This window comes from Stigmatopora argus, chromosome 11, assembly GCF_051989625.1.
Source record: "Stigmatopora argus isolate UIUO_Sarg chromosome 11, RoL_Sarg_1.0, whole genome shotgun sequence".
In the NCBI taxonomy this organism is placed as follows: domain Eukaryota; kingdom Metazoa; phylum Chordata; class Actinopteri; order Syngnathiformes; family Syngnathidae; genus Stigmatopora; species Stigmatopora argus.
In genome coordinates this window covers 5359258-5384657 of record NC_135397.1, presented here as the reverse complement: position 1 = coordinate 5384657, position 25400 = coordinate 5359258, and the positions used below count along the sequence as shown (strand labels likewise).

General features: G+C 44.5%; 3 protein-coding genes across 22 annotated transcripts in view; all 3 read left to right on the top strand.

Moving 5' to 3' along the window:
- Window positions 1-3822: 3822 nt before the first annotated feature.
- slc25a16 (solute carrier family 25 member 16) lies at window positions 3823-8967 on the top strand. 3 transcript variants are annotated; one of them, XM_077613032.1, is made up of 10 exons: window positions 3823-4055; window positions 4180-4324; window positions 4859-4951; window positions 5015-5148; window positions 5230-5415; window positions 5490-5556; window positions 5729-5891; window positions 5967-6035; window positions 6150-6323; window positions 8832-8967. In XM_077613032.1, the coding sequence occupies exons 2-9, from the start codon at window positions 4213-4215 to the stop codon at window positions 6304-6306; spliced, it is 981 nt and encodes a 326-aa protein (XP_077469158.1). In that variant the 5' UTR covers window positions 3823-4055; window positions 4180-4212; the 3' UTR covers window positions 6307-6323; window positions 8832-8967. The 3 variants fall into 3 exon arrangements, with proteins under 3 accessions (XP_077469158.1, XP_077469157.1, XP_077469156.1); XM_077613031.1 differs by lacking the exon at window positions 8832-8967 and adding an exon at window positions 7686-8450; XM_077613030.1 differs by lacking the exon at window positions 8832-8967 and having other exon boundaries at window positions 6150-8450.
- On the top strand, window positions 8816-14639 carry LOC144084514 (polyunsaturated fatty acid 5-lipoxygenase-like). The gene is made up of 14 exons (XM_077613033.1): window positions 8816-8965; window positions 10461-10659; window positions 10721-10802; window positions 10867-10989; window positions 11051-11157; window positions 11242-11414; window positions 11483-11629; window positions 12102-12305; window positions 12372-12458; window positions 13160-13338; window positions 13808-13929; window positions 14007-14107; window positions 14225-14395; window positions 14459-14639. The coding sequence occupies exons 1-14, from the start codon at window positions 8816-8818 to the stop codon at window positions 14636-14638; spliced, it is 2025 nt and encodes a 674-aa protein (XP_077469159.1). The 3' UTR covers window position 14639.
- A 342-nt stretch (window positions 14640-14981) lies between these two features.
- Window positions 14982-25400, top strand: part of LOC144084507 (polyunsaturated fatty acid 5-lipoxygenase-like) — a 56557-nt gene continuing 46138 nt past the window's right edge. For all 18 annotated transcript variants that reach the window (XM_077613010.1, XM_077613015.1, XM_077612999.1 and 15 more), the window contains exons 1-15: window positions 14982-15117; window positions 15302-15473; window positions 16210-16408; window positions 16469-16550; window positions 16620-16742; window positions 16846-16952; window positions 17017-17189; window positions 17333-17479; window positions 17542-17745; window positions 17819-17905; window positions 18040-18218; window positions 18278-18399; window positions 18473-18573; window positions 18654-18824; window positions 18891-19163. In XM_077613010.1, coding sequence (XP_077469136.1) covers window positions 15324-15473; window positions 16210-16408; window positions 16469-16550; window positions 16620-16742; window positions 16846-16952; window positions 17017-17189; window positions 17333-17479; window positions 17542-17745; window positions 17819-17905; window positions 18040-18218; window positions 18278-18399; window positions 18473-18573; window positions 18654-18824; window positions 18891-19070 — 2025 coding nt within the window. In that variant the 5' untranslated portion in view covers window positions 14982-15117; window positions 15302-15323 and the 3' untranslated portion in view covers window positions 19071-19163. The remainder of the gene's footprint in view (window positions 15118-15301; window positions 15474-16209; window positions 16409-16468; window positions 16551-16619; window positions 16743-16845; window positions 16953-17016; window positions 17190-17332; window positions 17480-17541; window positions 17746-17818; window positions 17906-18039; window positions 18219-18277; window positions 18400-18472; window positions 18574-18653; window positions 18825-18890; window positions 19164-25400) is intronic.

Genomic DNA, 25400 nt, shown 5'->3' with positions numbered 1-25400 from the left:
CAGGTCGGCAACGGAGCAGGTCAAAATCCCCGTACTGTTCAGTAGTGGGATCGCGCCTGTGAGTAGTCGCTGTAGTGCAGCCTGACCAAAATAACACGACTCAGTCTTTTATACTCATATTTAATGCATCAGCCTGTACGAGATTCCGCTCAAACAATTTAAAAATTGCTTTCTTTCAATTAACCTTATAAAGGTGGTTTATTCTGCAAAAATAATGGCTAATTATCATACAAATCTTGGCCATTTGAGTGCAGCAGCTGTGCACAATCAATGAGTTAAACAGGCACAGGCTTTCATATCAGTACTGTTCGACTAAAACCACAAGATGTCGCCATTGTCCATGGCGACGTCACTCACTTTTATGTCAAAACCATTAGGAGTGCAGACAGATTTCGCCGGGCATGGTGGCGCATGCCTGTAATCCATGCTTCTGGGAGGCTGAGGCTGGCGGAGCGTTTGAGTTCAGGAATTCTGAGCTGCAACCAACTATGTCGAGTGGGTGTCCGCACTAAGTTCGGTATCGATATGGTGCTCCCGGGGGAGCTTGGGACCACCAGGTTGTCTAAAGAGGGGTGCACCGGCCCAGGTCGGCAACGGAGCAGGTCAAATCCCCCGTACTGATCAGTAGTGGGATCGTGCCTGTGAGTAGATGCTGTAGTGCAGCCTGAGCGAAATAGTGCGACTCAGTCTTTTATACTCATATTATGCATCAGTCTATACAAAGTTACCACTCAATCAATTTCACCATTGCTTTCTTTCAATTAACCTTAAAAAGGCGATTTATTCTTTAGCAAAAAATAATTATATGTAATACTACCAATTGCCACTGGGGGCACTGTCGTCAAAACAGGGAACACCTCTTTGAGTGCAGCAACTGTGCACAATCAATGAGTTAAACAGGCACACGCTTTCATATCAGTACTGCTCGACTAAACCCACAAGATGTCGCCATTGTCCGTGGAAACGTCGCACATTCTTATGTCAAAAGCATTAGGAGTGCAGTCAGATTTCGCCGGGCATGGTGGCGCATGCCTGTAATCCACGCTTCTGGGAGGCTGAGACTGATGGAGCGTTTGAGCTCAGGACTACTGAGCTACAGTGTGCTATGTCGAGTATGTGTCCGCACTAAGTTCGGTATCGACATGGTGCTCCTGGGGGAGCTCAGGACCACCAGGTCGCCTAAGGAGGGGTGCACCGGCCCAGGTCGGTAACGGAGCAGGTCAAAACCCCCGTGCTGTTCAGTAGTGGGATCGCACCTGTGAGTAGACGCTGTAGTGCAGCCTGAGCAAAACAGTGCGACTCAGTCTTTTATACTCATATTATGCATCAGTTTATACAAAGTTACCACTGAATCAATTTCACCATTGCTTTCTTTCAATTAACCTTAAAAAGGCGATTTATTCTTTAGCAAAAATAATTATACTAAATGTCATACACCGCCCCCTTCTGGCAAAATGTGGCCACTTGAGAGTTTTGTCATTTTGGTGAGTACTGATTTCATGAGTTGATGTGTTGATCCAAAAGTGAGAACATCCAGATTGTTGGTCCACCATGCAGTACCACCAATCGCCACTGGGGCGCTGTCGTCAAAACTGGGAACACATCTTTGAGTGCAGCAACTGTACACAATGAGTTAAACAGGCACACGCTTTCATATCAGTACTGCTCGACTAAACCCACAAGATGTCGCCATTGTCCATGGAAACGTCGCGCATTTTTATGTCAAAAGCACTAGGAGTGCAGCTAGACTTCGCCGGGCATGGTGGCGCATGCCTGTAATCCACGTTTCTGGGAGGCTGAGACTGGTGGAGTGTTTGAGCTCAGGACTTCTGAGCTGCAGTGAGCTATGTCGAGCAGGTGTCCACGCTAAGTTCGGTGTCGATATGGTGCTCCCGGGGGAGCTCGGGACCACCAGGTCGTCTAAAGAGGGGTGCACCGGCCCAGGTCGGCAACGGAGCAGGTCAAAGCCCCCGTACCGATCAGTAGCGGGATCGCGCCTGTGAGTAGACGCTGTAGTGCAGCCTGAGCAAAATGGCCTGACTCAGTCTTTTTAAACATCACCAATCTATTCTAAAATAGCACAGACCTCAAATACTCAGTACTGTGTTGTCAATAAATCTAACGGTCATTTTATTGCTTCACTAAAATATATTTTTTTCGTCCTACACTTTCTCCTGGTGAAAGGTGATAGTAAGGGCGCCACTGGCATCTACTTTGTGAATGTGCAATTATAAAATATTTGAGTTACAAATTATGCTTTTTAACTCATGCTTTGGGGTATTGCTTTGAACCTAAGGAGGCGCGCCCCACTATTTATGATAAATGTTGTTTAAAAAGGTGTATGACAGTTAGTAATTATTTTGGAAAATAATAAATTGCCTTTATAATGTAAATTGAAAGAAAGCCATTTTTAAATGAGATGTACTATATATATGTGTATAAAAGACTGAGTCGCACTATTTTGCTCAGGCTGCACTACAGCGTCTACTCACAGGCGCGATCCCACTACTGATCGGCACGGGGGCTTTGACCTGCTCCGTTTCCGACCTGGGCCGGTGCACCCCTCTTTAGGCGACCTGGTGGTCCCGAGCTCCCTCAGGAACACCATGTCGATACCGAACTTAGCACGGACACCTGTTCGACATAGCCCACTGCAGCTCAGAAGTCCTGAGCTCAAACGCTCCACCAGTCTCAGCCTCCCAGAAACGTGGATTACAGACATGCGCCACCATGCCCGGCGAAGTCAGGCTGCACTCCTAATGCTTTTGACATAAAAGTGCATGACGTCGCACGGACAATAACGACATCTTGTGGTTTTAGCCGAACAGTACTGATATGAAAGCCTGTGCCTGTTTAACTCATTGATTGTATACAGTTGCTGCACTCAAAGATGTGTTCCCTGTTTTAACGACCGCGCCCCAGTGGCGATTGGTGGTACTGCATGGTGGACCAACAATCTGGATGTTCTCACTTTTGGATCAACACATCAACTCATGAAATCAGTACTCACCAAAATGGCAAAACTCTCAAGTGGCCACGTTTTGCCAGAAGGGGGCGGTGTATGACAGTTAGTAATTATTTTGGAAAATAATAAATCGCCTTTATAATGTAAATTGAAAGAAAGCCATTTTTAAATGAGGTTTACTATATATGTGTATAAAAGACTGAGTCGCACTATTTTGCTCAGGCTGCACTACAGCGTCTACTCATAGGCGCGATCCCACTACTGATCAGCACGGGGGCTTTGACCTGCTTCGTTGCCGACCTGGGCCTGTGCACCCCTCCTTAGGCGACCTGGTGGTCCCGAGCTCCCCCGGGAGCACCATATCGATACCGAATTTAGCGCGGACGCCCATTCGACATAGTCGGCTGCAGCTCAGAACTCCCGAGCTCAAACGCTCCGCCAGCCTCAGCCTCCCGGAAGCTTGGATTATAGGTACGAGCCACCGCACCCGGCGAAATGCTCCATTACCACTAGTGCTTTTGACTTGATCCGTGATGTCACGATGTGGTTTGGCGACACCTAGCGGACAATTGTGTGAAAATGCTTCTTGTCACGGTCAGATCGGCTCATAAAACCAGTTTCCCTAGCTAAAATATAAAAAGCACATTAGTAATTGTTTCTTAATTATGTAACCACCTATTTAGTTCTGTTCTTTTCTTTTTTATTTTGTCTTATCTACATTTGTATAAATATTATAATTCTGTTACCACCAAAAATGAGCTGAACACTTTTGAGAGTCATCAGTATATATGAGACAAGCAACTTTCCCGAATGTTTTATTTATATTGATTTTAAAATAGAAATGACTAGTATTGTGTCGCGCAAAAATGACATCATCGCGTCATTAGCGTGCGACAGTAAACCAAGAGCGAAGGGCACATCGCCGTGTACGATGAAATGCGGAAGACTTCTTCTAACTTATATTTATATCGATTTTTGTAGTCAAATTATGAATTTTAGACGACATTCACCGCTAGTGCTTTCCGTCTAAAAAGGAGACGGAGAAATCTTTTGAGGAAGAATAATTGCTCATCGACCTGCTTCATGTTAAGTATGTCGCGTCGTAACAACAGTTTATTATGTGCATTTTACTGGCCACTAAAATCTTGAGATTGTGTTTTATAAAATCAAATCGGATTCTGAAGAATGATGAAATGCCCATTTGTGCTCAACAGCTATGCACGTGTTGCATTTGTAAAGCAGCCAGGATGACATCGGAGGCTGCCGTTTCTGCCACTTCTGCCGTCTCCACACCTCCAACCATCAGCAGCACTCCAACCAAGAGGGACCACTACTGGCTCCGATCCTTTGTTGCTGGAGGTAGGACCTAACACATTGGTATTATTCAGCCTCGTGGAGACATTGTGAGCTGTACTTTCCTCTATTCCTCATGGCCACTGCCCACTTTATTTATCCTCCAGTGAGTTTGTACTTTTAAAAGCCAACACAAAAATGCTAGATCGTTCTTTATGTAGAAATACAGTACATGGGTGGCCGATTCCGGTCCTCGAGAGCCGTTATCCGGTTTGTTTTTCCATGTCTCCCTCTACCAACACACCTGAATCAAATAATCGGAATCGGCATCAAGCTTTTGGACAACTTGCTGATGAGTTGAAAGCATGAGACGTCCAATACATTTGAAATGAGACGGTTGGTAGTGAATGACTGAATAAATGAATGTTTATTTGCTGCCACCCACTTCAAATGGATTGAATGACAACTAGTGATGAAGTCGTTTAAATAGTTTTAATTTAGTTTGTAGAAGTCACATGATGTCTATCATCAATGGTACTGAAATAACTTCATTTTTTATTTTTTATGTAAATGCTGAACTAAAGTTTATTTCTGCGGTAGGTGTGGCAGGATGCTGCGCCAAGACGACCATCGCTCCTCTGGACAGAATCAAGATTCTGCTTCAAGCCCAGAATCCTCACTACAAACACTTAGGTAAAGTGTCTCTAAATAAAAACTAAAGTGACTTCAATCCTCTAATCTAATTTTTGTGCGCAGGCGTGTTTTCCACTCTCAAAGCCGTGCCCCAAAAAGAAGGCTTCCGGGGTTTGTATAAAGGGAACGGGGCCATGATGGTGAGGATATTTCCATACGGTGCCATCCAGTTCATGGCTTTTGACAATTATAAAAAGGTAGAACGCTTCTGTTATTGTCAAAGTCATCGCTCCAATTTGCCACTAAACCTTGTCTTTATTTTTAAATTCGCTTTCCAGTTGCTCAGTAAACAAGTTGGGATCGCCGGGCCTATTCACCGCCTTTTGGCCGGATCCATGGCAGGTATGACGGCGGTGATTTGTACGTATCCACTGGACGTGGTTCGAGCTAGACTGGCTTTCCAGGTGACCGGGGACCATCGCTACACTGGTATCGTCAACGCTTTTCAGACCATTTATGCCAAGGTGAGCTATCGGTCATCGCCTTGGTCGGAAAGTGGTATTCTAGCCCGCTCACAGTTTTTGGTGTTGCGGCACAGGAAGGTGGATTTTTCGGCTTCTACCGGGGGCTTACACCCACGCTCATTGGAATGGCCCCTTATGCAGGTGAAAGAAATTTGACTTGGCTCGAGATAAGTAGTTAGAATGTTATTTCTTTAGGAATTTTATGACTTTTTCCACAGAGTTAGAATACGGCACGTTTTTTTCCCCCATTTTTATCTCATCGCTACAAAGAGGAAAGCGTGATTTCGTCACATGTCGCGTTTTAACCCCGCAGGTTTCTCCTTCTTCACCTTCGGCACGCTGAAAAGCCTCGGCTTAAAACACTTCCCCGAAAAGCTGGGTCGGCCGTCCTCGGACAACCCGGACGTGCTGGTTTTAAAGACCAAAGTCAACCTTTTGTGCGGCGGCGTCGCCGGCGCCATTGCTCAAACAATATCGTAAGCGTGGTGTTCCCTCCCCGCTGAAATGACACACTCTAAAATAAATGTACTTTTGTTCGTTTCTTCTACCAGCTATCCTTTGGACGTCGCTCGGCGAAGAATGCAGCTGGGATCTGTACTTCCTGACTCGCATAAGTGTGTGTAAGTACTTGACTTGCATGATGCCTTTTTATAATACTGTACTCAGCGTAATTTCTGCACTCTAAGGCACAAAAGAAGAGAGAAAATGAGTGTGTACTCTGTCCCTTTTGACAGGTCCCTGAGCAAAACGCTTTCGTACGTCTACACGGAGTTCGGCGTCAAGAACGGCTTATACCGAGGCCTCTCTCTCAACTACATCCGATGCGTGCCGTCTCAAGCCGTGGCCTTCACCACCTACGAGTTCATGAAGCAGCTACTCCATCTAAACTAAAGGAAGAAGCTCAGCCGGTACGTCAGTGGTTTCCAATGACGGCCCTGGCCGACTTGTAAAAGATTTGATTCTATTGATTTTGCTCAATTGGCTTAATGTTATGAACCTTTTGGATTTTTATTTCTTACCTTTTTGTTTACATACTATACGGGTATTTTCCCATGATCTCAAAACCGAGGTAGCTAAATACACGAATAGTTAAAAAAACTAAATCAATTCGAGCTTAATTGTAAATACTTGATTTGAATAAGAGAAAAAAAATTGGGGTTCAAACATCCAAAATTTTCCTAAATACGTCCAAAAACTGCCTTTTTTGACAAGGATAAAGTGTTTATTTACTCTTCATTTTTCTTCATTATTATCTTATTAGTTTTATTTAATTCAAAGTGTTTTTACATTTACAGGGGTGTTTTGACTTTTGAGTTTAAGTCATTTAATGCATGTTTAAAAAAAACTGAAATGGAAAATGCCATTGGAAATCAGCAACAAATATTTTTATTAGAAAAATTAATTCAATGTTTTGACTTAAAAAAAAATAGGATTAAATCAGGATTTACATGACAATAAATACGATAGCTTGACAATGTGTCAGAAAGACGATTCAATTTAATTGAACGGCCTTGGATCAATTTAGTACATTTTTTATACATTTAACAGAATTTTCCTATATTTGACAGTATTGTGGCAGAAACATTTCAAGCATTTGACTTTTTAGCAAAAGGTCATATCCCAAAGATGAGATGACGATCCATGCTTTGTTTTTGTTCAATTTTACTTAGAGTGTGCTTAGCTATTCTTAAATCAACAATTTGATGACGAGAAGATATTGTTTTAGACAAAGGTATTATTATTATTATTGCCGACATACTCTAATATGTAAAGTTAGACCCTAGGAAAATCCTGCAATGCAATGTTTAAATTTAATGTAATTTTTTTTTAAATCAAGAATTTATATAATCACAGGATAATTATTTAATTAATTGTGCCGTAATTTTTGAATGTGCACATTTTAGTCTAATCCGCAAATCTCAAAAGTCAAGCCTACCTCTGTAAATTCAGTTTTTCATAACTAGCAAGTATACTACAACAGGCAGCTGGAAACAATGATAAATCAACAAATGATCAACTATATTTCTATCAAATGAGAAAATGATATTTCAATGACATTTCTTTGTTTCTTTTGTGCAGACTTTGAGAAAACTGAAATCAAAGTTTGAATCATTTCAGGGCTTTAGAAATATTTAGGGTGCCACCATCAGCGTGTTTGCCTTAAAAACAAACAGAATGCAGTCTATTTATTTTTGACATTTTCAAAAACTGACAAGTTTTTTTTGAATGCTTTCTCTTTCTGCCAAACTTTTCAACTCATTTTACATCAGTTGTGATCTGCAGCGTTTGGGATTTTTCATGCCGCCGGCGTCCATGTTTGGACCTCTGATGAATGTACGTAGATCAGAAAATTGCACTTTAACTGTTTACTATTTATTGATTCGTTGCTTGCAAAAACAATGTGCTTTGCAGTTTTTGATGGGCAAATTTATGCATATAAAACATGTCGGATTTTACTTTTTTTTACTGCCATTCATTGCAATAGATGATGATCTTTGGCAACAATGACTTCATTTCAATCAAGCAAGTTAACTTTAACTAGCCTCCATGCTTTTAAATGGTAAAACTTGAAAATAACAATCAAACTTGGCAATTTAGTGTTTTTGCAAATCCCATTTAAAATATACTATACTGTCAAGCCATAATGAAGAAAGTTTTTTTTCCCCTCAATTGAAAACTTGCCCTTTAAGTTATTTCACTCATCTGAAAAAATATCAATTGCGTTTCATTTTAAGAAACATGTCGTGTTTACAGGTGATTCCCTAGAAAGCATGTTTCTTTTTCTTCATTGTCAAAAACAGAAATCATGACTTAAACGTGTATATTACATTCTTATGATATACATACCTTTAACTATAATAGAATGTGCTGCGCTACTTGATCAATTTATGCTTTAAGAAATGACTGAAAGAAAGATAGTGAAAAAATGCCTTCAGATGTCAATACTGCATTATTTTGCCTGTCTGTTTCTTTGTATTTTTTTTAAAATGGGGTGACATTAAATGGTGTTCTAATCAGTCCACTCAAAACTGTCATCTTGATTTTATTTTTGTGTATGAGGACCGCTGTACTGTAATATTTGCATCCTCCCAGGCATTGCATTGTCTAGTACCACATAAAAATTTGACTTTTAAATTTGATCTCTCGTATGAGGGAGGCTTCAATCAAAACTGGGTTATTTGGATTTGTAAATGAGGGAAGGAGTGTCAGTCACTGTTGTTCTCGTCGCGCTCTGCCCACTTCTGCTTATCAGAGTTACACATTCTTGTGGCATTTGTGTAAGAGAAGTGAGGACATTGGGCAAATTGATCAATGCACCGGCCGAGCTGAGGCGAATGGGCATCGCAATTGATTGTTTTTAATCCGGAAAAGTATTCGTTTTTTTGCTCTCTTCCTATCCATGCCGTCTTACACAGTGACCATCGTCACGGGGAGCCAGTGGTTTGCGGGGACGGACGATTACGTCTACGTAACGCTGGTCGGAACCGAGGCCAGCGGCGAGAGGACTCTGCTGGACAAGCCACTCTACAATGACTTTGAGCGTGGTGCGGTAAGTCAGGCCGGACTAACGCGGGAAAAGTCGCGGCTGCATGCAAGTGCCGTGCCGTGTTGACATTTCAAGCCAGACCTTTACATACCATAGAAATGGATTGGATTGGATAACTTTTTTCACCCCGTATTCAAGAAATGTCATTGTGACAGCAGCAAGAGAGTGAGAATGCAGATAGAGGAAAAGGCATAGTTATAAGTTAGACAGTACAGTCGCAAAGGCAGCAGAACAACAAAGCAAAAGCACAAAGTGCAAAGCAAATCAAAGTAAATGGGATTATTAAGAATCATCAAATCATTAAGACAGAAAAGCAGCAAAAACACAAAACGAGCAAGAGTGGATGGAGCTACATTCATTTTACCTGTCTTTTTAATAACGTTTGTAGGGCAGGAAAGTAATTTATGGATTTATTTAAGTACTAAAAATGATTATAATCATGAAAGAAATACTATACTCATCATTAACATTGAGAATTGGTGTCTGTATCACACGTTAAAATTGTGGCTGATGAGAAACATTGACTGAGTTTATTCAAAATAGTTATTAAAACAAGTAGAAAATATTTTGTTTTATTGTTTTTATTATTGGTTTATGTATGGTTAACGATTTACAATATGCACCGTTTCTCATTTGCCACCACATCATCCAGGCATTTTCTTGGCAACTTCTTGCACAATAGGTGCTTTTTATTATTATTATTTTTTTTACACCTGTTCTTTTACCACTGACCCCACCCTCTTTCTGTGTAAACTGAAACGAACTTCCTGTTGGCAGCCGCAATCTGCACACTGCTCTTCGATTGTTTGGCAAGCTTTGTCCCTTCTCAAGATCCAAGAACATCCATTCCATTTAGTTGATGATTCACGAACACTTCCTGTTGTCCCTTTCCTCACCCAAGTGCCAAGTTGAGATAATTAGTCCAAACAAAAAGTCATTTCTGGTTGAGCAAATAGAGAACAACCCCATGTTATCATCACTATGAGCAACAATAAGAATTTCAGTCACTTGCTATTCGTTTGGGAGCTTTTCGGGTCACTTGAAACCAGGACTTTGGCGTGGTCCTTTCTAATCACTGGTTCCCATTGTCAATGTCACTGGGGAATTTGTATTCACGGGCCGTCCTCCCAGTTTCAATGAATGGCAGGGAATGAGTTCATTTTGGCTCATGATTTCTACTGGAAATCAATTGGAAAAAAAAAGTGGATTTTTTTGTCAAAATTTGCTGAAACTGTTTCTGGCAAAAAATGGTATGCAGGGTGATATTCTTAAGAAAACGATATTTAAGAATTTAGGATGAAATTTTCAGTGCCCCTGATGGGATGTTGCAGCGATCATTTACGGTTGCGAGAAAACATTTGAGACACAAAAAAGCTCCATTTATTTCCATTCACAAAAACAATGAAATGTTCAAAATGTATGTTTGTATTGATAAACGTGGGGTTTGTCCCCCCCCCCCCAAAAAAAAAAATCCAATCCTGGTTTTGGCCGGTTGCAGGTGGATTCCTACCTGGTGAGGGTGGACGAGAACCTGGGCGAGCTTTTGTTGGTGAAGCTGCAGAAGAGGAAGTACTGGGTGCAAGACGACTGGTACTGCAGCTACGTCTCCGTCAAGACTCCAGAGGGAGACAACGTGCTGTTCCCGTGCTACCGCTGGCTGGTGGACGATAAGGAAGTCGTGCTGCGGGATGGAAAAGGTACGCTCGCCACCCGGCTGGCCACAGCTCACCCCGTTCACACGCCTTTTTTGTCCGTTAGCTCGCCTGCCTCAGGACGACGAAATCTCCGTGCTGAAGCAGCACCGTCGTAACGAGCTGGAAAGCAGGCGCAAGGTCTTCAGGTAGGTGTCGCGCGAGCCCTTCGGCGGGCCGACCGACCCCCTTCTCGCCTTTTGTCCTGCTCAGGTGGATGGAGTGGAGGCCAGGCTTTCCCATGAGCATCGACGCCAAGAAACACTGGGATTTGCCCCGAGACATTCAGTTTGACTGCGAGAAAGGCGTGGATTTCTTGTTAAACTACAGCAAAGCGTACGTACCGACGGGATTCACGCCGCGCCGGCTCCTAAAAACTCTTTCCTGCCGTTTCCAGAATCGAGAACCTGTTCGTCAACCACTTCATGCACATGTTCCAATCGTCCTGGAGCGACTTTGACGATTTCGAGAGGATCTTTTTGAGAATCAAAAACACCATCTCAGGTCAGCCTCCGACGGGGCCCGGGATTCCGATTCCGATTCCCGATGGCGCGGGTGGGTCACTCCTGCCCGACCCGTGCGCTTCAGAATACGTGATGCAGCACTGGAAGGAGGATTTCATGTTCGGCTACCAATTCCTCAACGGCTGCAATCCCGTCGTCATCCGGAAGATGGACAAGATTCCCGACAAGTTCCCCGTCACCGACGAGATGGTGGCCGTCAGTCTGGAGAGAGCGTTGACTCTAGAGCAGGAGGTGAAGGTGAGGTCCTCGGCGGACCGTCCGACGGGTGTGATCCCACCGATATTTGTCGTTTGTTGCGCTTCCAGGCGGGCAACGTCTACGTGGCGGACTACGAGGTGTTGGAGGGCATCAAAGCCAACTGTACGGATCCGTGCACGCTGCAATACCTGGCAGCTCCCATCTGCCTTCTGTACAAAAACACGCAGAACAAGATTCTGCCGATAGCCATACAGGTACGCTGCTATTAAAGTGATTGCCATCCATGGATTTGATGCGCTGATAATTATTGAATGTATGGGATTAATAGAAAAGAGATCATTTACATTTTTTTATATGGAGCAATCAAATACCTGCTTTGTATGGAATATGTATTCTCAAATAAATGTAATGCCATCTAAAAAGCTAAAGACATTTTTGAATGGAACTCAAGATCTCTTTTTCTCTTTTCCCACACAACAAAGTGACCTGATCTGACGTAAACAGCGTAAATTTCAGTGAAATCGTAAAGGAACATTTACTGAAATGCGTTTTCCCGTTTTTGAATTTGCAAAGAAAATTTGAACTGAAAGGCTATTTCATCCTATTTGTTATGTTTCCCTATTCCATTTCCCAAATCAAATAATTGCCGTCAATGTCGAGCGAGGTTGGCTATACATTGACATATTTGTGAGTACTTTAGTCCCTTGTTTTTCTTCTTTCTTCCAGTTGGCTCAGACTCCGGGCGAAAACAGCCCCATCTTCTTACCCACGGATGAGCCTCACGACTGGCTTTTGGCAAAAATTTGGGTGCGCTCGGCCGACTTCCAGCACCACCAGAACATCACGCACTTGCTCAGGACGCACCTGATCTCCGAGATGTTCGCCGTGGCCATGTTCAGGCAGCTCCCCGCCGTCCACCCCGTCTTCAAGGTAGCGAGTTCGCTCGCCGAGCCGACGGAAGTGACGCGCCGGCCAAATACGTGTCTTTGTTCGCAGCTACTCATTCCGCATGTCCGCTTCACCATCGCCATTAACACCAAAGCCAGAGAGCAGCTCATCTGTGAGTGCGGGATCTTCGACAAGGTGAGAATAGAGGCATGGAAGTGAGAGTAACACTTTGTACTGTAGTTCTAATATTTGCCGTCACCTCTGCTGCAGCATTAGTGAAATTCCGCCCGCATTAAGTTTATTTTGTTATCATTCATCCAGTATTTTATTATTATTTGACCTCGTAGCTCCCTCGTGATGAAAACGGCACTTTTGCTGGTTAAAATTTCATCTGTTTTAAAATTGCTTGAATTTTCCCATTTAAAATGTAACTTAATATGATTTTGTCCTTCAAGCTACCACTCGAGTTCCAGAATTTGACCGTAGTTGATCATTTTTTGGTGCATCTAGTCATGTGGTTGATCGTTTTTGATGGTTGTTTGTCGCTCAGGAGTTAGAGTGGCGCGCGGTGATTTTAAATAACTATAACATAAAAGCATTTATCTGCTCATCTTGAAATGTATACGAGGTCACGAGTGATCACTTACTTACGGGTTTGAATAAAACAATGAAAGCGTGCGAACCTGCCAAAAGTTAGATTTGTAATCCAGGGTCCAGCCCGCCGTGTCCTTTGGTGCGGACCGCCAAAGTCAACCGTGGGCCTCGACTTTATGCTTTTTGCTCATATCGTTTATCTTCGATACCCGATTCTCCACGAGAAAAGTATTAATAATACTTGTCGTCAACAGCAGATGCTCCTAAATCCGATTTTTCCCGTGTCGCGAACGGCCGTCAAGGCCAACGCCACAGGTGGAGGCGGTCACATGCAGCTGGTCGGGAAGGCCACCAAAGCCCTGACCTTCAGGTCGCTCTGCTTTCCCGACACGATCAAGGCTCGCGGCATGGACAGCCAGCAGGAAGTGCCCACCTACTTTTACAGAGACGACGGCTACAAAGTGTGGGAGGCCACCAAGAGGTAAAGCCGAGTCGGAGGAACCAAGACTTCTTGGCCATACCTGACTTTTCCTCTCGCAGCTTTGTGTCCGACGTCATCCACGTCTACCATGACCATTAAAAATAGTACAACAGGTGTTTGAAGAAAGCCCCCAAAAAGTCCCCAAATCCCCTTCTTAACGGTGCTCGGATGATTCGCCGACGGACGTTTCGCCGACGGACGTTTGACAGACGGACAGGTCGCCGAATGGACGTTCCACCGAACGGTCAATCGGCCGAGCGGCCATTCGACCGATTGACCGTTCGGTGGAACGTCCATTCGGCGACCTGTCCGTCTGTCAAACGTCCGTCGGCGAAACGTCCGTCGGCGAAACGTCCGTTGGCGAAACGTCTTTCGGCGAATCATCCAGCCACGCTTCTTAGTTTTGCAGCACAAAATAGGGTCGCAATTGGGTACCCCAATTCATACCACATCAACCTTCTTTTTGAAGCTTTGTAGCCGACGTGGTCACTTTTTACTACGACAACAACGAGAAAGTGCAACGAGACGAGGAAATCCAGGCTTTTGTGAAAGACGTGCGTACATCCGGGATGCAGGACTGGGATTCCTCCGGTGGGTACGGTCGACGGGGCCGCCAGGCGACCCGCATATGGACGAGGCCTATTTCTCAAGATTGCGCATTCCTGCAGAGTTCCCCAAATCCCTGGAGTCTCGCGAAGAACTGATCGAGTATTTGACCGTCATCGTGTTCACCGCGTCAGCGCAACACGCCGCCGTCAACTTTGGACAAGTATGTCAAACCTCTTGCTTTGGAAAAATTGACCCCTCACCCTAAAAAAAACATTTTAATACTAAATTACGACATGCTCGAAAGAAAATAACTTAAGTGTACTTACAACCAACCAAGTACGACTGGTACTCGTGGATTCCCAACGCCCCCTCCACAATGCGGAGACCTCCCCCCACGCAGAAGGGTTTAGCCGACGTGGACCTGATCATCAACAGCCTTCCGGACCGGGGACGCTCCAGCTGGCACCTGGGCGCCGTCTGGGCCCTCAGTCAGTACCAGGAGAACGAGGTAGGCGGCTCGCCAAAATCCACGCCGTCCCAGTCGGGAGACTTTTTCTGTGGCGCCCTCTAGCTCTACTTGGGAGCGTACCCGGACGAGCACTTTGTGGAGAAGCCCATCAAGGCGGCCATGGAGAAATTCAGGAAGAGCTTGGCCGACATTAGCGGCGCCATCAAGACCCGGAACCAGGCCAAGAATCTGCCCTACTACAACATGTCCCCCGATAAGATACCCAACAGTGTTGCCGTGTGAATGCGGATGTACTCGTCGTCTCAAGCGCAATAAAATGACGGATTCACCTCCTGGTGTCGTCGCCCACATTCTCTCACGATACAAAATAATACGTTGACAAAACCATGGTTTTGTTCATTCATCCTCTCAAGGGTTGCCGGAGAGAGAAAAAAACAGCCTTACTATATAACATGTTCTTATATTTCCTTCTAAAATAGCCTTGCTCTTTACTATAGTCATTTGTTTTTGACCAAAAAGCCTTACTATGTTCATCAGGGGTGCCTAACTCCGGTCCTCGAGGGACCCTTTCCACTCTGTTTTCCAGGTCTCCCTCCACCAACACACCTGAATCAAATCATCAGGATCGTTATCGAGCTTCTGGACAGTTTGCCAATCCATCGCCATGGTTTTACTAGTGTACTTCTCCATACTAGTTGATTCCAGGAGTCGGCTACACGGTCTTACTAGTTGATTGCAACCTTCCCGCCTGGGATTTCCAAGTACGTACTCATTATGACATCTCCGAGTGGTAAAAGTTTGGATAACACTGCTGTATGCGGTACTTTAAAAAACAAAAAAAACAAAAAGTGCCTTCCGGTGTCAAACGCAGTGTTTAAAAGGGCTCGAGGAGGAGTCTAACAATCATTTGGGAGCAACTCGCTGATCTGCCTTCACTTGTCTTAGGGCTCTTCAATCGACGAGAGCCATGCCTTCGTACACGGTGACCGTCGCCACGGGAACGCAAGGCAGGTCAGGGACGAATAATTCCATCTACATCACGCTGGTGGGCACCCGGGGTTGCAGCCAGAAGACCGCATTGGATACATCTCTACACGATGACTTTGAGAGGGGATCGGTATGTCGCACTTCATACTGCTTTTTTTTCTTTTTCGATATTTATGCTTGCAAGGAAACATCTGCAGATGTAAAAAAAAAAAGTGCAAGTGGGTGTCATGTTACGCCCCACCGCCTGAAGGAAGTATGCGGGTTGGACTTATATAACCCCTCCAATGCTTTTCCTGAGAAAACATTGACGTGATTAATTGGGATGTTTTTATTATATTGGAATTCCAGCTCGCATGGTTGAGGGGCTTTCCATTCTTGTCCTGTCAAGACTTGAGCTCTCAATGGTTTTGTCAGAACTTGGTTATGTTATCAACCAAGTCCTCAAATGAGTCCATCCCTGGCCTGGTTTCAAACGGACGCCTCAGGGCCGACATCCGCCATTTGGTGTGCCTTGCGAAAGGCGATATGTCACTCAATGGTAGTTGAATAAGATAGCAGGCTGAAAAGTTGACAGATTTGGAATTTCGTGGTTAACTATGTCTTTAAATGACTACATTTTCTCAAAAGTCAGGCTGGTCCAAATTTGCCGACCATTGAGGGTGCTAGAGGTCTAATCCATTTTGACCGGGAGGGGCGAATGACATTCATCTGAAATGGATTGGACGTCTGGCGCCGTCAATGCTAGGCAAATGTAAGTAGTTAAGTATTTACTTATATCTGGGATTTTTCTGACCATTTGAAAAGTGTACCAAATCGGCTGTTTTGAGAGGAATGCCAACCACAAACATTGACATCTTTGCTCGCAGGTGGATTCCTATCCAATAACGGTGGAGGAGAACCTGGGCGAGATTGTGTTGCTGAAGCTGCAGAAGAAAGCGATCTTGGCAAATGACGACTGGTTCGCCAGGTACGTCTCGGTGAGGACTCCGGGCGGAGACGACGTGGACTTTCCGTGCTATCGCTGGCTGGTGGATGACAAAGAAGTGGTGCTGCGGGACGGACGAGGTAGACCGAAATGGCCGATCTCGGGGCTTTCGTCTTTCACATGTCTCTTTGCTCCGGCAGCTCAATTGCCTCAGGACGAAAAGACGGGTCTGCTCAGGCAGCACCGAGAAGAAGAGCTGGAAATGAGACGCAAAGCCTTCGGGTAAGCTGGTTCTGGCCGATCACCCGTTGGCGAGAAAGCCGCGCTGCGACGGTCTGTCGTACCTTGAAGGTGGACGTGGTGGCAGCCGGGCTTTCCCATGAGCATCGACGCTAAGAGATACCGAGATTTACCCCGGGATATTCAATTTGACACCGACAAAGGACTGGATTTCGTGCTAAACTACAGCAAAGCGTACGTATTGCCTCGAATAATATGGCACGCACAGTCATGTCTTCCAGACTCGGCAGGCCATCGAAAGTTGTGACGGTGAATTAATTGCCGATGAACCTTGCAGAATCAGCAACCTCTTCTTGAACCACTTGGCACACATGTTCCAGTCGTCGTGGAAGGACTTTGCTGATTTTCAAAAGATCTTTTTGAGGATCAAAAACAACAGTTCAGGTCCGCCTCGGATGGATACTTTGTTCAATCTTTGATCTGATGGAAATGTCACCTTTTCCTCCAGAGTACGTGATGCAACACTGGAAAGAGGATTTCCTGTTTGGCTACCAGTTCCTGAACGGTTGCAATCCCGTCCTCATCCGAAAGATCGGCACAATTCCCCCAAAGTTTCCTGTTACCAATGACATGGTGGCTAGTAGCCTGGAGAGGGGCTTGACTCTGGACCAGGAAGTCAAGGTACACTAGTACGACTCTTGAAAGCGTGTCTTTAATCTTCAGACCCTGTCATTTTTGATTCTGGGCAAGTCTCGCTTGGTCTGTCCGGTCTTGAGCAAAATGCTACCCGACTTTTGCTGACTCTTATATTACGATGGCTCCAGGCCGGTAACATCTACATGGTGGACTACGAAGCGTTAGATGGCGTCAAAGCCAACGACACGGACCCTCGCGCCCCACAATACATGACGGCGCCCATCTGTCTTCTGTACAAGAATACGGAGGACGACGTCCTACCGATCGCCATACAGGTAAGTTGAGGACCAGCGAGTCTCCGGCTACTTTGACGCTCTATTCTCTCCTTGCGTCTCAGTTGGCTCAGATTCCGGGTGAGGGCAACCCCATCTTCCTGCCTTCAGACAACGAGTACGACTGGCTCCTGGCAAAGATGTGGGTGCGTTCGTCCGACTTCCAGCACCACCAGACGGTCACGCACTTGCTGAGGACACATCTGATGTCTGAGATGTTTGCTATTGCCATGTTCAGACAGCTCCCCGCTGTCCACCCTGTCTTCAAGGTGACGACTCTGGTTCATTAAACGCGACGGAGAGCCGGCATTACTGAGCGGCTCGTGCGCTTCTTCTTCACAGTTAATCGTTCCGCATATCCGTTTCACCATCGCCATTAACACCAAGGCCAGAGAAGAGCTGATCTGTGAGAGGGGTCTCTTTGATAAGGTCAGTTTTGGGGGCTCCGCCTTAAATGGACTTGCCTGTGGTTTGACTGAAGCCATAGGGAAGAACGTGTTGGTGACATTTCTGAAGATTTGGGAAGTTGTCCCGACAATCTCCTCCCTTGTCCCCACGTGAAGGCAAACGCCACAGGTGGAGGCGGTCACGTCCAACTGATTCAGAAGGTCATGAAGACCCTGACCTTCACTTCTCTCTGCTTCCCCGATGAGATGGCAGCTCGTGGAGTGGACAGCGAGCAGGAGCTGCCCGCCTACTTCTACAGAAACGACGGCCGCAAAGTGTGGGAGGCCACCAAGAGGTAAAGCCGAGTCGGAGGAACCAAGAATTCTTGGCCATACCTGACTTTTCCTCTCGCAGCTTTGTGTCCGACGTCATCCACGTGTACTACAGTAGCGATGAAGAGGTTCGGGGAGACCCGGAAATCCAGGCTTTTGTCAAAGATGTCCACGACAATGGCATGAGAGACTTCCATCAAAGCGGTAGGTAACGTTGGGCCACGCGATGCGTATCCTACGCAAGAAAGCGCTAATGACTCGCTGACCGTCCGCACAGAGTTCCCTCAATCGCTTCAATCCCGCAAGGAACTGATCCAATATTTGACCATCATCGTGTTCACCGCCTCGGCCCAACACGCGGCCGTCAACTTTGGACAAGTACGCCGCGCGTTTGCCGTTTCTCGCGTAAATGTCACTTCCGCCGGCTTCAATGTGAGAATCTCTCTCCCACGGCAAAGTACGACTGGTACGCCTGGATTCCCAACGCTCCGTCCACCATGCGGAAGCCTCCGCCCGATCGGAAAGGTTCCGCGGACATGAGCCTGATCATGGCAACCCTCCCGGATCGAGGGCGGTCCACCTGGCACCTGGGGGCGGTCTGGGCGCTCAGCCAGTACCAGACGAATGAGGTAACCTCCTTGACGCGTGCGATGCCGTCCCGAGAACCTGCCCGCACTGGCGCGTTTTCTATCCAGATCTACTTGGGAATTTACCCCGACGGGCACTTTGTGGATAAAAAGGTCAACGCTTCCATAGAGAAGTTCCAGAAGACTCTGAAAGAGATCGGCAACGGCATCCAGGCCAGGAACCGTGAGCTGAAATGTCCTTACAGCTACATGTTGCCCGATAAGATACCCAACAGTGTGGCTATTTAACCCACTGGCTGCCGTTAAATCGAAATCAACTCATTGGCTGCCATTGACAGCGTTAGGCGTCTAATCCTTTTCAAGTGGGCAGCTAACGGACTGGTAAGGAACTCAACCACAGCAAAAGGGCACCTACACTCACACATTCATTCATTTTTGTCTACCGCTTATCATCACTTGGGGGTGCTAGAGTTCACCCCAGCCGACTTTGGGCAACAACAGGTAAAACCTCAATTGGTAGCCAGCCAATTTGGGACACGCAGTGGTGTGCCGTCAAGGCCTTCAAGGCCTTATCTGCTGGCCTAAGAAATATCTGAATCATATATTATATTTTGTCCATCACTACGTATTAAATAATTCCAAATTGTCTGTTAGCTTCCTTTCATTACTTCCCCCCTGGTTGCACTGCTTCCAGATGTGTATTTTCATATTGAAGCATTTAACCAATCACATTTCAGCCATTATTTGTTGCCATGGTCAGAAATCTGCCTCATGGCCTTCACAATCAGTTCTGCAGGCTCTGCTGCTCTGCTGCATTAAATAAGCGTCAAGTGCGGTTTGGCTCCTGGCGTGGTGTCATTTTCCCTTAAATAGAAGCAACCGTGTGTACTCAAGGGTTTCCAAAAACGACAAAGTAAGGTGTGGTCACTTCATGGTGTAGAGGTTTGTTCACCTGACTGCCATGTGGGCAGATGTGGTTCGAATCCCAGGTAGGACTCATTTTTCCCTTAAATAGAAACAACCATGTGTAGTCAAGACTTTCCAATAATGACAAAATTAAGAGTGGCCACTTCATAGTGTAGCGGTTCGTTCCCCTGCCTGCCATGCGGACAGGTGTGGTTCGAATCCCGGTTGGGAGACATTTTCCCTTTTCCCTTGATATTTCTAAATATGTGTAGTCAAGACTTTCCAATAATGACAAAGTAAAGTGTGGTCTCTGCATGGTGTAGAGGTTAGCTCATCTGACTGCTATGTGGGCAGTTAGGGTTCGAATCCCAGGTAGGACTCATTTTTCCCTTAAATAGAAACAACCATGTGTAGTCAAGACTTTCTAATAATGACAAAATTAAGAGTGGCCACTTCATAGTGTAGAGGTTCGTTCCCCTGCCTGCCATGCGGGCAGGTGTGGTTCGAATCCCAGTTGGGAGACATTTTCCCTTTTCCCTTGATATTTCTATATATGTGTAGTCAAGACTTTCCAATAATGACAAAGTAAAGTGTGTCCACTTCATGGTCGTTTTTGTCTGTAAAAAATTCCCTGACTGTACATGGTATTTTTTCATGTAAAAATGCCTTACTAAACATGGTCATTTTTTTAAATAAAAAAAGCCTTACTATATATACACGTTCGTTTTTTTGTTGTTGTTGAAAAAAGCCTTACTATACTATGTTGTTGTTTTTTTAAGGAAAAAAGCCTTACTATACATGGTCGTTTTTTAGGAGAAAAAGCCTTACTATACATGGTCGTATTTTTAGAAAAAAAGCCTGACTATACTATGTCGTTTTTTAATTTTAAAAAAGCCTTACTATACTGTCGTTTTTTTAAGAAAAAAGCCTTATTATAATTTGTTGTTGTTTTTTTAAAGAAAAAAGCCTTACTTGGTCGTATTTTTGATACATACGTACATTTGATTTGATTTGATATAAAGGCGTAGCATCCCATAAGACTAGGCTTTCATTTCAAACTATTCCACAAAATGTAGGTTTTCCTAAAGAGCAAGCTTTCCACAATACTAGTGTCCTACAAGTGCAATCAGTGGATTGCCGTCAGGTGCTTCTTGCAGCCCAACCCCCGTTGCTTCAACTGAGTCCGACCGAGTCTGTGCTGGATGTTTCGAAAAAAAAAATGCTGGCCCAACCCACAGCGGCCCTCGAGGACCCCTGTTGCAGACTCTCCAAGCCAGTCCAAGTCTTTTTCTGGACCTATTGTAAACGTTGGCCATCAAAATGCAGACTTTTGACCATTTTGACTCATTTAAGAGCACCTTTGTTGAATATTTCACCCATTTCATTATATGCAGCGGTGTATGATGACACTAAAGGCTTTTGATTTGATGTAAAGGCATAGCATCCCATAAAACTAAGCTTTCATTTCAAACTATTCCACAAAATGTAGGTTTTCATAAAGAGCAAAGCTTTCCACAATACTAGTGTCCTACAAGTGCAATCAGTGGATTGCCGTCAGGTGCTTCTTGCAGCCCAACCCCCGTTGCTTCAACTGAGTCCGACCGAGTCTGTGCTGGATGTTTTGAAAAAAAAAATGCTGGCCCAACCCACAGCGGCCCTCGAGGACCCCTGTTGCAGACTGTCCAAGTCTTTTTCTGGACCTATTGTAAACGTTGGCCATCAAAATGCAGACTTTTGACCATTTTGACTCATTTAAGAGCACCTTTGTTGAATGATATTTTACCCATTTCATTATATGCAGCGGTGTATGATGACACTAAAGGCTTTTCATTTGATGTAAAGGCATAGCATCCCATAAAACTAAGCTTTCATTTCAAACTATTCCACAAAATGTAGGTTTTCATAAAGAGCAAAGCTTTCCACAATACTAGTGTCCTACAAGTGCAATCAGTGGATTGCCGTCAGGTGCTTCTTGCAGCCCAACCCCCGTTGCTTCAACTGAGTCCGACCGAGTCTGTGCTGGATGTTTTGAAAAAAAAAATGCTGGCCCAACCCACAGCGGCCCTCGAGGACCCCTGTTGCAGACTGTCCAAGTCTTTTTCTGGACCTATTGTAAACGTTGGCCATCAAAATGCAGACTTTTGACCATTTTGACTCATTTAAGAGCACCTTTGTTGAATGATATTTTACCCATTTCATTATATGCAGCGGTGTATGATGACACTAAAGGCTTTTCATTTGATGTAAAGGCATAGCATCCCATAAAACTAAGCTTTCATTTCAAACTATTCCACAAAATGTAGGTTTTCATAAAGAGCAAAGCTTTCCACAATACTAGTGTCCTACAAGTGCAATCAGTGGATTGCCGTCAGGTGCTTCTTGCAGCCCAACCCCCGTTGCTTCAACTGAGTCCGACCGAGTCTGTGCTGGATGTTTCAGAAAAAAAAAATGCTGGCCCAACCCACAGCGGCCCTCGAGGACCCCTGTTGCAGACTCTCCAAGCCAGTCCAAGTCTTTTTCTGGACCTATTGTAAACGTTGGCCATCAAAATGCAGACTTTTGACCATTTTGACTCATTTAAGAGCACCTTTGTTGAATGATATTTTACCCATTTCATTATATGCAGCGGTGTATGATGACACTAAAGGCTTTTGATTTGATGTAAAGGCATAGCATCCCATAAAACTAAGCTTTCATTTCAAACTATTCCACAAAATGTAGGTTTTCATAAAGAGCAAAATCTTTCCACAATACTAGTGTCCTACAAGTGCAATCAGTGGATTGCCGTCAGGTGCTTCTTGCAGCCCAACCCCCGTTGCTTCAACTGAGTCCGACCGAGTCTGTGCTGTATGTTTCGGAAAAAAAAATGCTGGCCCAACCCACAGCGGCCCTCGAGGACCCCTGTTGCACTCTCCAAGCCAGTCCAAGTCTTTTTCTGGACCTATTGTAAACGTTGGCCATCAAAATGCAGACTTTTGACCATTTTGACTCATTTAAGAGCACCTTTGTTGAATATTTCACCCATTTCATTATATGCAGCGGTGTATGATGACACTAAAGGCTTTTGATTTGATGTAAAGGCATAGCATCCCATAAAACTAAGCTTTCATTTCAAACTATTCCACAAAATGTAGGTTTTCATAAAGAGCAAAGCTTTCCACAATACTAGTGTCCTACAAGTGCAATCAGTGGATTGCCGTCAGGTGCTTCTTGCAGCCCAACCCCCGTTGCTTCAACTGAGTCCGACCGAGTCTGTGCTGGATGTTTCCGAACAAAATGCTGGCCCAACCCACAGCGGCCCTCGAGGACCCCTGTTGCAGACTCTCCAAGCCAGTCCAAGTCTTTTTCTGGACCTATTGTAAACGTTGGCCATCAAAATGCAGACTTTTGACCATTTTGACTCATTTAAGAGCACCGTTTGTTGAATGATATTTTACCCATTTCATTATATGCAGCGGTGTATGATGACACTAAAGGCTTTTCATTTGATGTAAAGGCATAGCATCCCATAAAACTAAGCTTTCATTTCAAACTATTCCACAAAATGTAGGTTTTCATAAAGAGCAAAGCTTTCCACAATACTAGTGTCCTACAAGTGCAATCAGTGGATTGCCGTCAGGTGCTTCTTGCAGCCCAACCCCCGTTGCTTCAACTGAGTCCGACCGAGTCTGTGCTGGATGTTTTGAAAAAAAAAATGCTGGCCCAACCCACAGCGGCCCTCGAGGACCCCTGTTGCAGACTGTCCAAGTCTTTTTCTGGACCTATTGTAAACGTTGGCCATCAAAATGCAGACTTTTGACCATTTTGACTCATTTAAGAGAATATTTCACCCATTTCATTATATGCAGTGGTGTATGATGACACTAAAGGCTTTTGATTTGATGTAAAGGCATAGCATCCCATAAAACTAAGCTTTCATTTCAAACTATTCCACAAAATGTAGGTTTTCATAAAGAGCAAAGCTTTCCACAATACTAGTGTCCTACAAGTGCAATCAGTGGATTGCCGTCAGGTGCTTCTTGCAGCCCAACCCCCGTTGCTTCTACAAACCCTTTGCCCACCCCCCAGCTAATTGGTGACGGCGAGGAGGTGATCGTTACGATCCGTCCCAAAAAATGGCAAATGAAAAAGCACTATGTAAACGCTAAACGATTATCCCCCGACTTAAACCCAGCCGGGAAGAAAAATATCATGGAACATTTCAGGATGAATACTTTTAGAGTGACCTCTTACAAAAAAAACAACAACAATCGCCTCCGCCAAGGACCTTTTTCAATTTAACTTTACATGACAGATCTCCAATCCATACATATTGCGGACATACGGTTAAATAAATGGTCAGGGAAAAATGTATGATGACGCAGAAATTATTTTTTTTGCCTTGACGGAGACACTGGCGGCGATTGTTAAACAACTTTAAAAATGTTTCAAGGGAAAAAAAGCCTTACTATACAGCAGGGGTCTCAAACTTGCGGCCCGCGGGCCAACTGCGGTCCTCGGGACGATAATTTGCGGCCCCCGTCTTAATATGAAAGATTAATGTTGGTGCGGCCCGCAAAATTGATATGAATGACACTTGTGTTCGGAGCAATGTTCCCTCTAAGCTGCGCGCGTGCGCAATTGCGCACTACTCTCGTCTTCTCTGCGCAGTAGCAATCATATGGCGCGCAGTAAAAAGAAACATCGATTTTTAAAAAAAAATTTAATTTTTTTTTTTTTTTTTACCCCTTTCCCCATGATGGCGCCGTTTAAGTGGCAGCCAGTGGCAGTAGCTCTGTCCACTCATGTTTTTCGTGTTTTACAGCATGTTTCGATCGATTTATTTTTTATTAATCTTTAAGTTAATTTATTTAATTCATTATTTTTTGTTAAAAAATAAAGATATTTGATAACGTTGGAATGTTTTATCAGTGTTTTCTTGTGGAAATCCTGATGCGGCCCAGTCTCACCCAGACTCGGCCTCTAGCGGCCCCCAGGTAAATTGAGTTCGAGACCCCTGCTATACAGTGTGCTTGTTTTCTGGGAGTTTCCACAGTTTGTAAATCCAGCTGGCAGTTTTAGCCAGCGGTGATGACAGATTTTAGCTCCTGGATGCCACAAATTAGTCATAATGGTTGGACTCTAGTCATTTTCTCTTCCTAAAAATCCAAAAGTTAATATGTATTTGACTATTTGACTGCGGTTTCAAAGTAAACCATCACACATACACACACACACGCGCGCACAGACGCGCGCACAGACCCGCGCGCACAGACACGGGTGCGCACAGACACGGGCGCGCACAGACACGCGCGCGCACAGACACGCGCGCGCACAGACACGCGCGCGCACAGACACGCGCGCGCACAGACAGACACTCGCACAAACACAGACACGCGCACAGACAGACACGCGCACAGACACAAATACGCGTGTAATGGTTTACTTTGAAACCACAGTCAAATAGTCAAGTACATATTGACTTTTGGCTTTTAAGGACGAGAATATATATATATATATATATATATATATATATATATATATATATATATATATATATATATATATATATGGGTTCAATACAACTGAATACAGCCGTTTCAAATTAAACCATTACATATATATATATATATATATATATATATATATATATATATATATATATATATATATATATATATATATATATATGTGTGTGTGTGTAATGGTTTATACTGTATTCAGTTTTATTGA

What these genes read in the sequence shown, in the direction of transcription:
- LOC144084514 (XM_077613033.1), top strand. Translation starts at nt 8,816, where the DNA reads ATGCCGTCTTACACAGTGACCATCGTCACGGGGAGCCAGTGGTTTGCG. An exon ending in GCAGGACTGGGATTCCTCCG is followed by an intron (nt 13,930 to 14,006) that starts GTGGGTACGGTC and finishes GCATTCCTGCAG; the next exon opens with AGTTCCCCAAATCCCTGGAG. An exon ending in GTCAGTACCAGGAGAACGAG is followed by an intron (nt 14,396 to 14,458) that starts GTAGGCGGCTCG and finishes GGCGCCCTCTAG; the next exon opens with CTCTACTTGGGAGCGTACCC.
- slc25a16 (XM_077613032.1), top strand. Translation starts at nt 4,213, where the DNA reads ATGACATCGGAGGCTGCCGTTTCTGCCACTTCTGCCGTCTCCACACCT. An exon ending in CCGATCCTTTGTTGCTGGAG is followed by an intron (nt 4,325 to 4,858) that starts GTAGGACCTAAC and finishes TTTCTGCGGTAG; the next exon opens with GTGTGGCAGGATGCTGCGCC. An exon ending in TCCTCACTACAAACACTTAG is followed by an intron (nt 4,952 to 5,014) that starts GTAAAGTGTCTC and finishes TTTTGTGCGCAG; the next exon opens with GCGTGTTTTCCACTCTCAAA.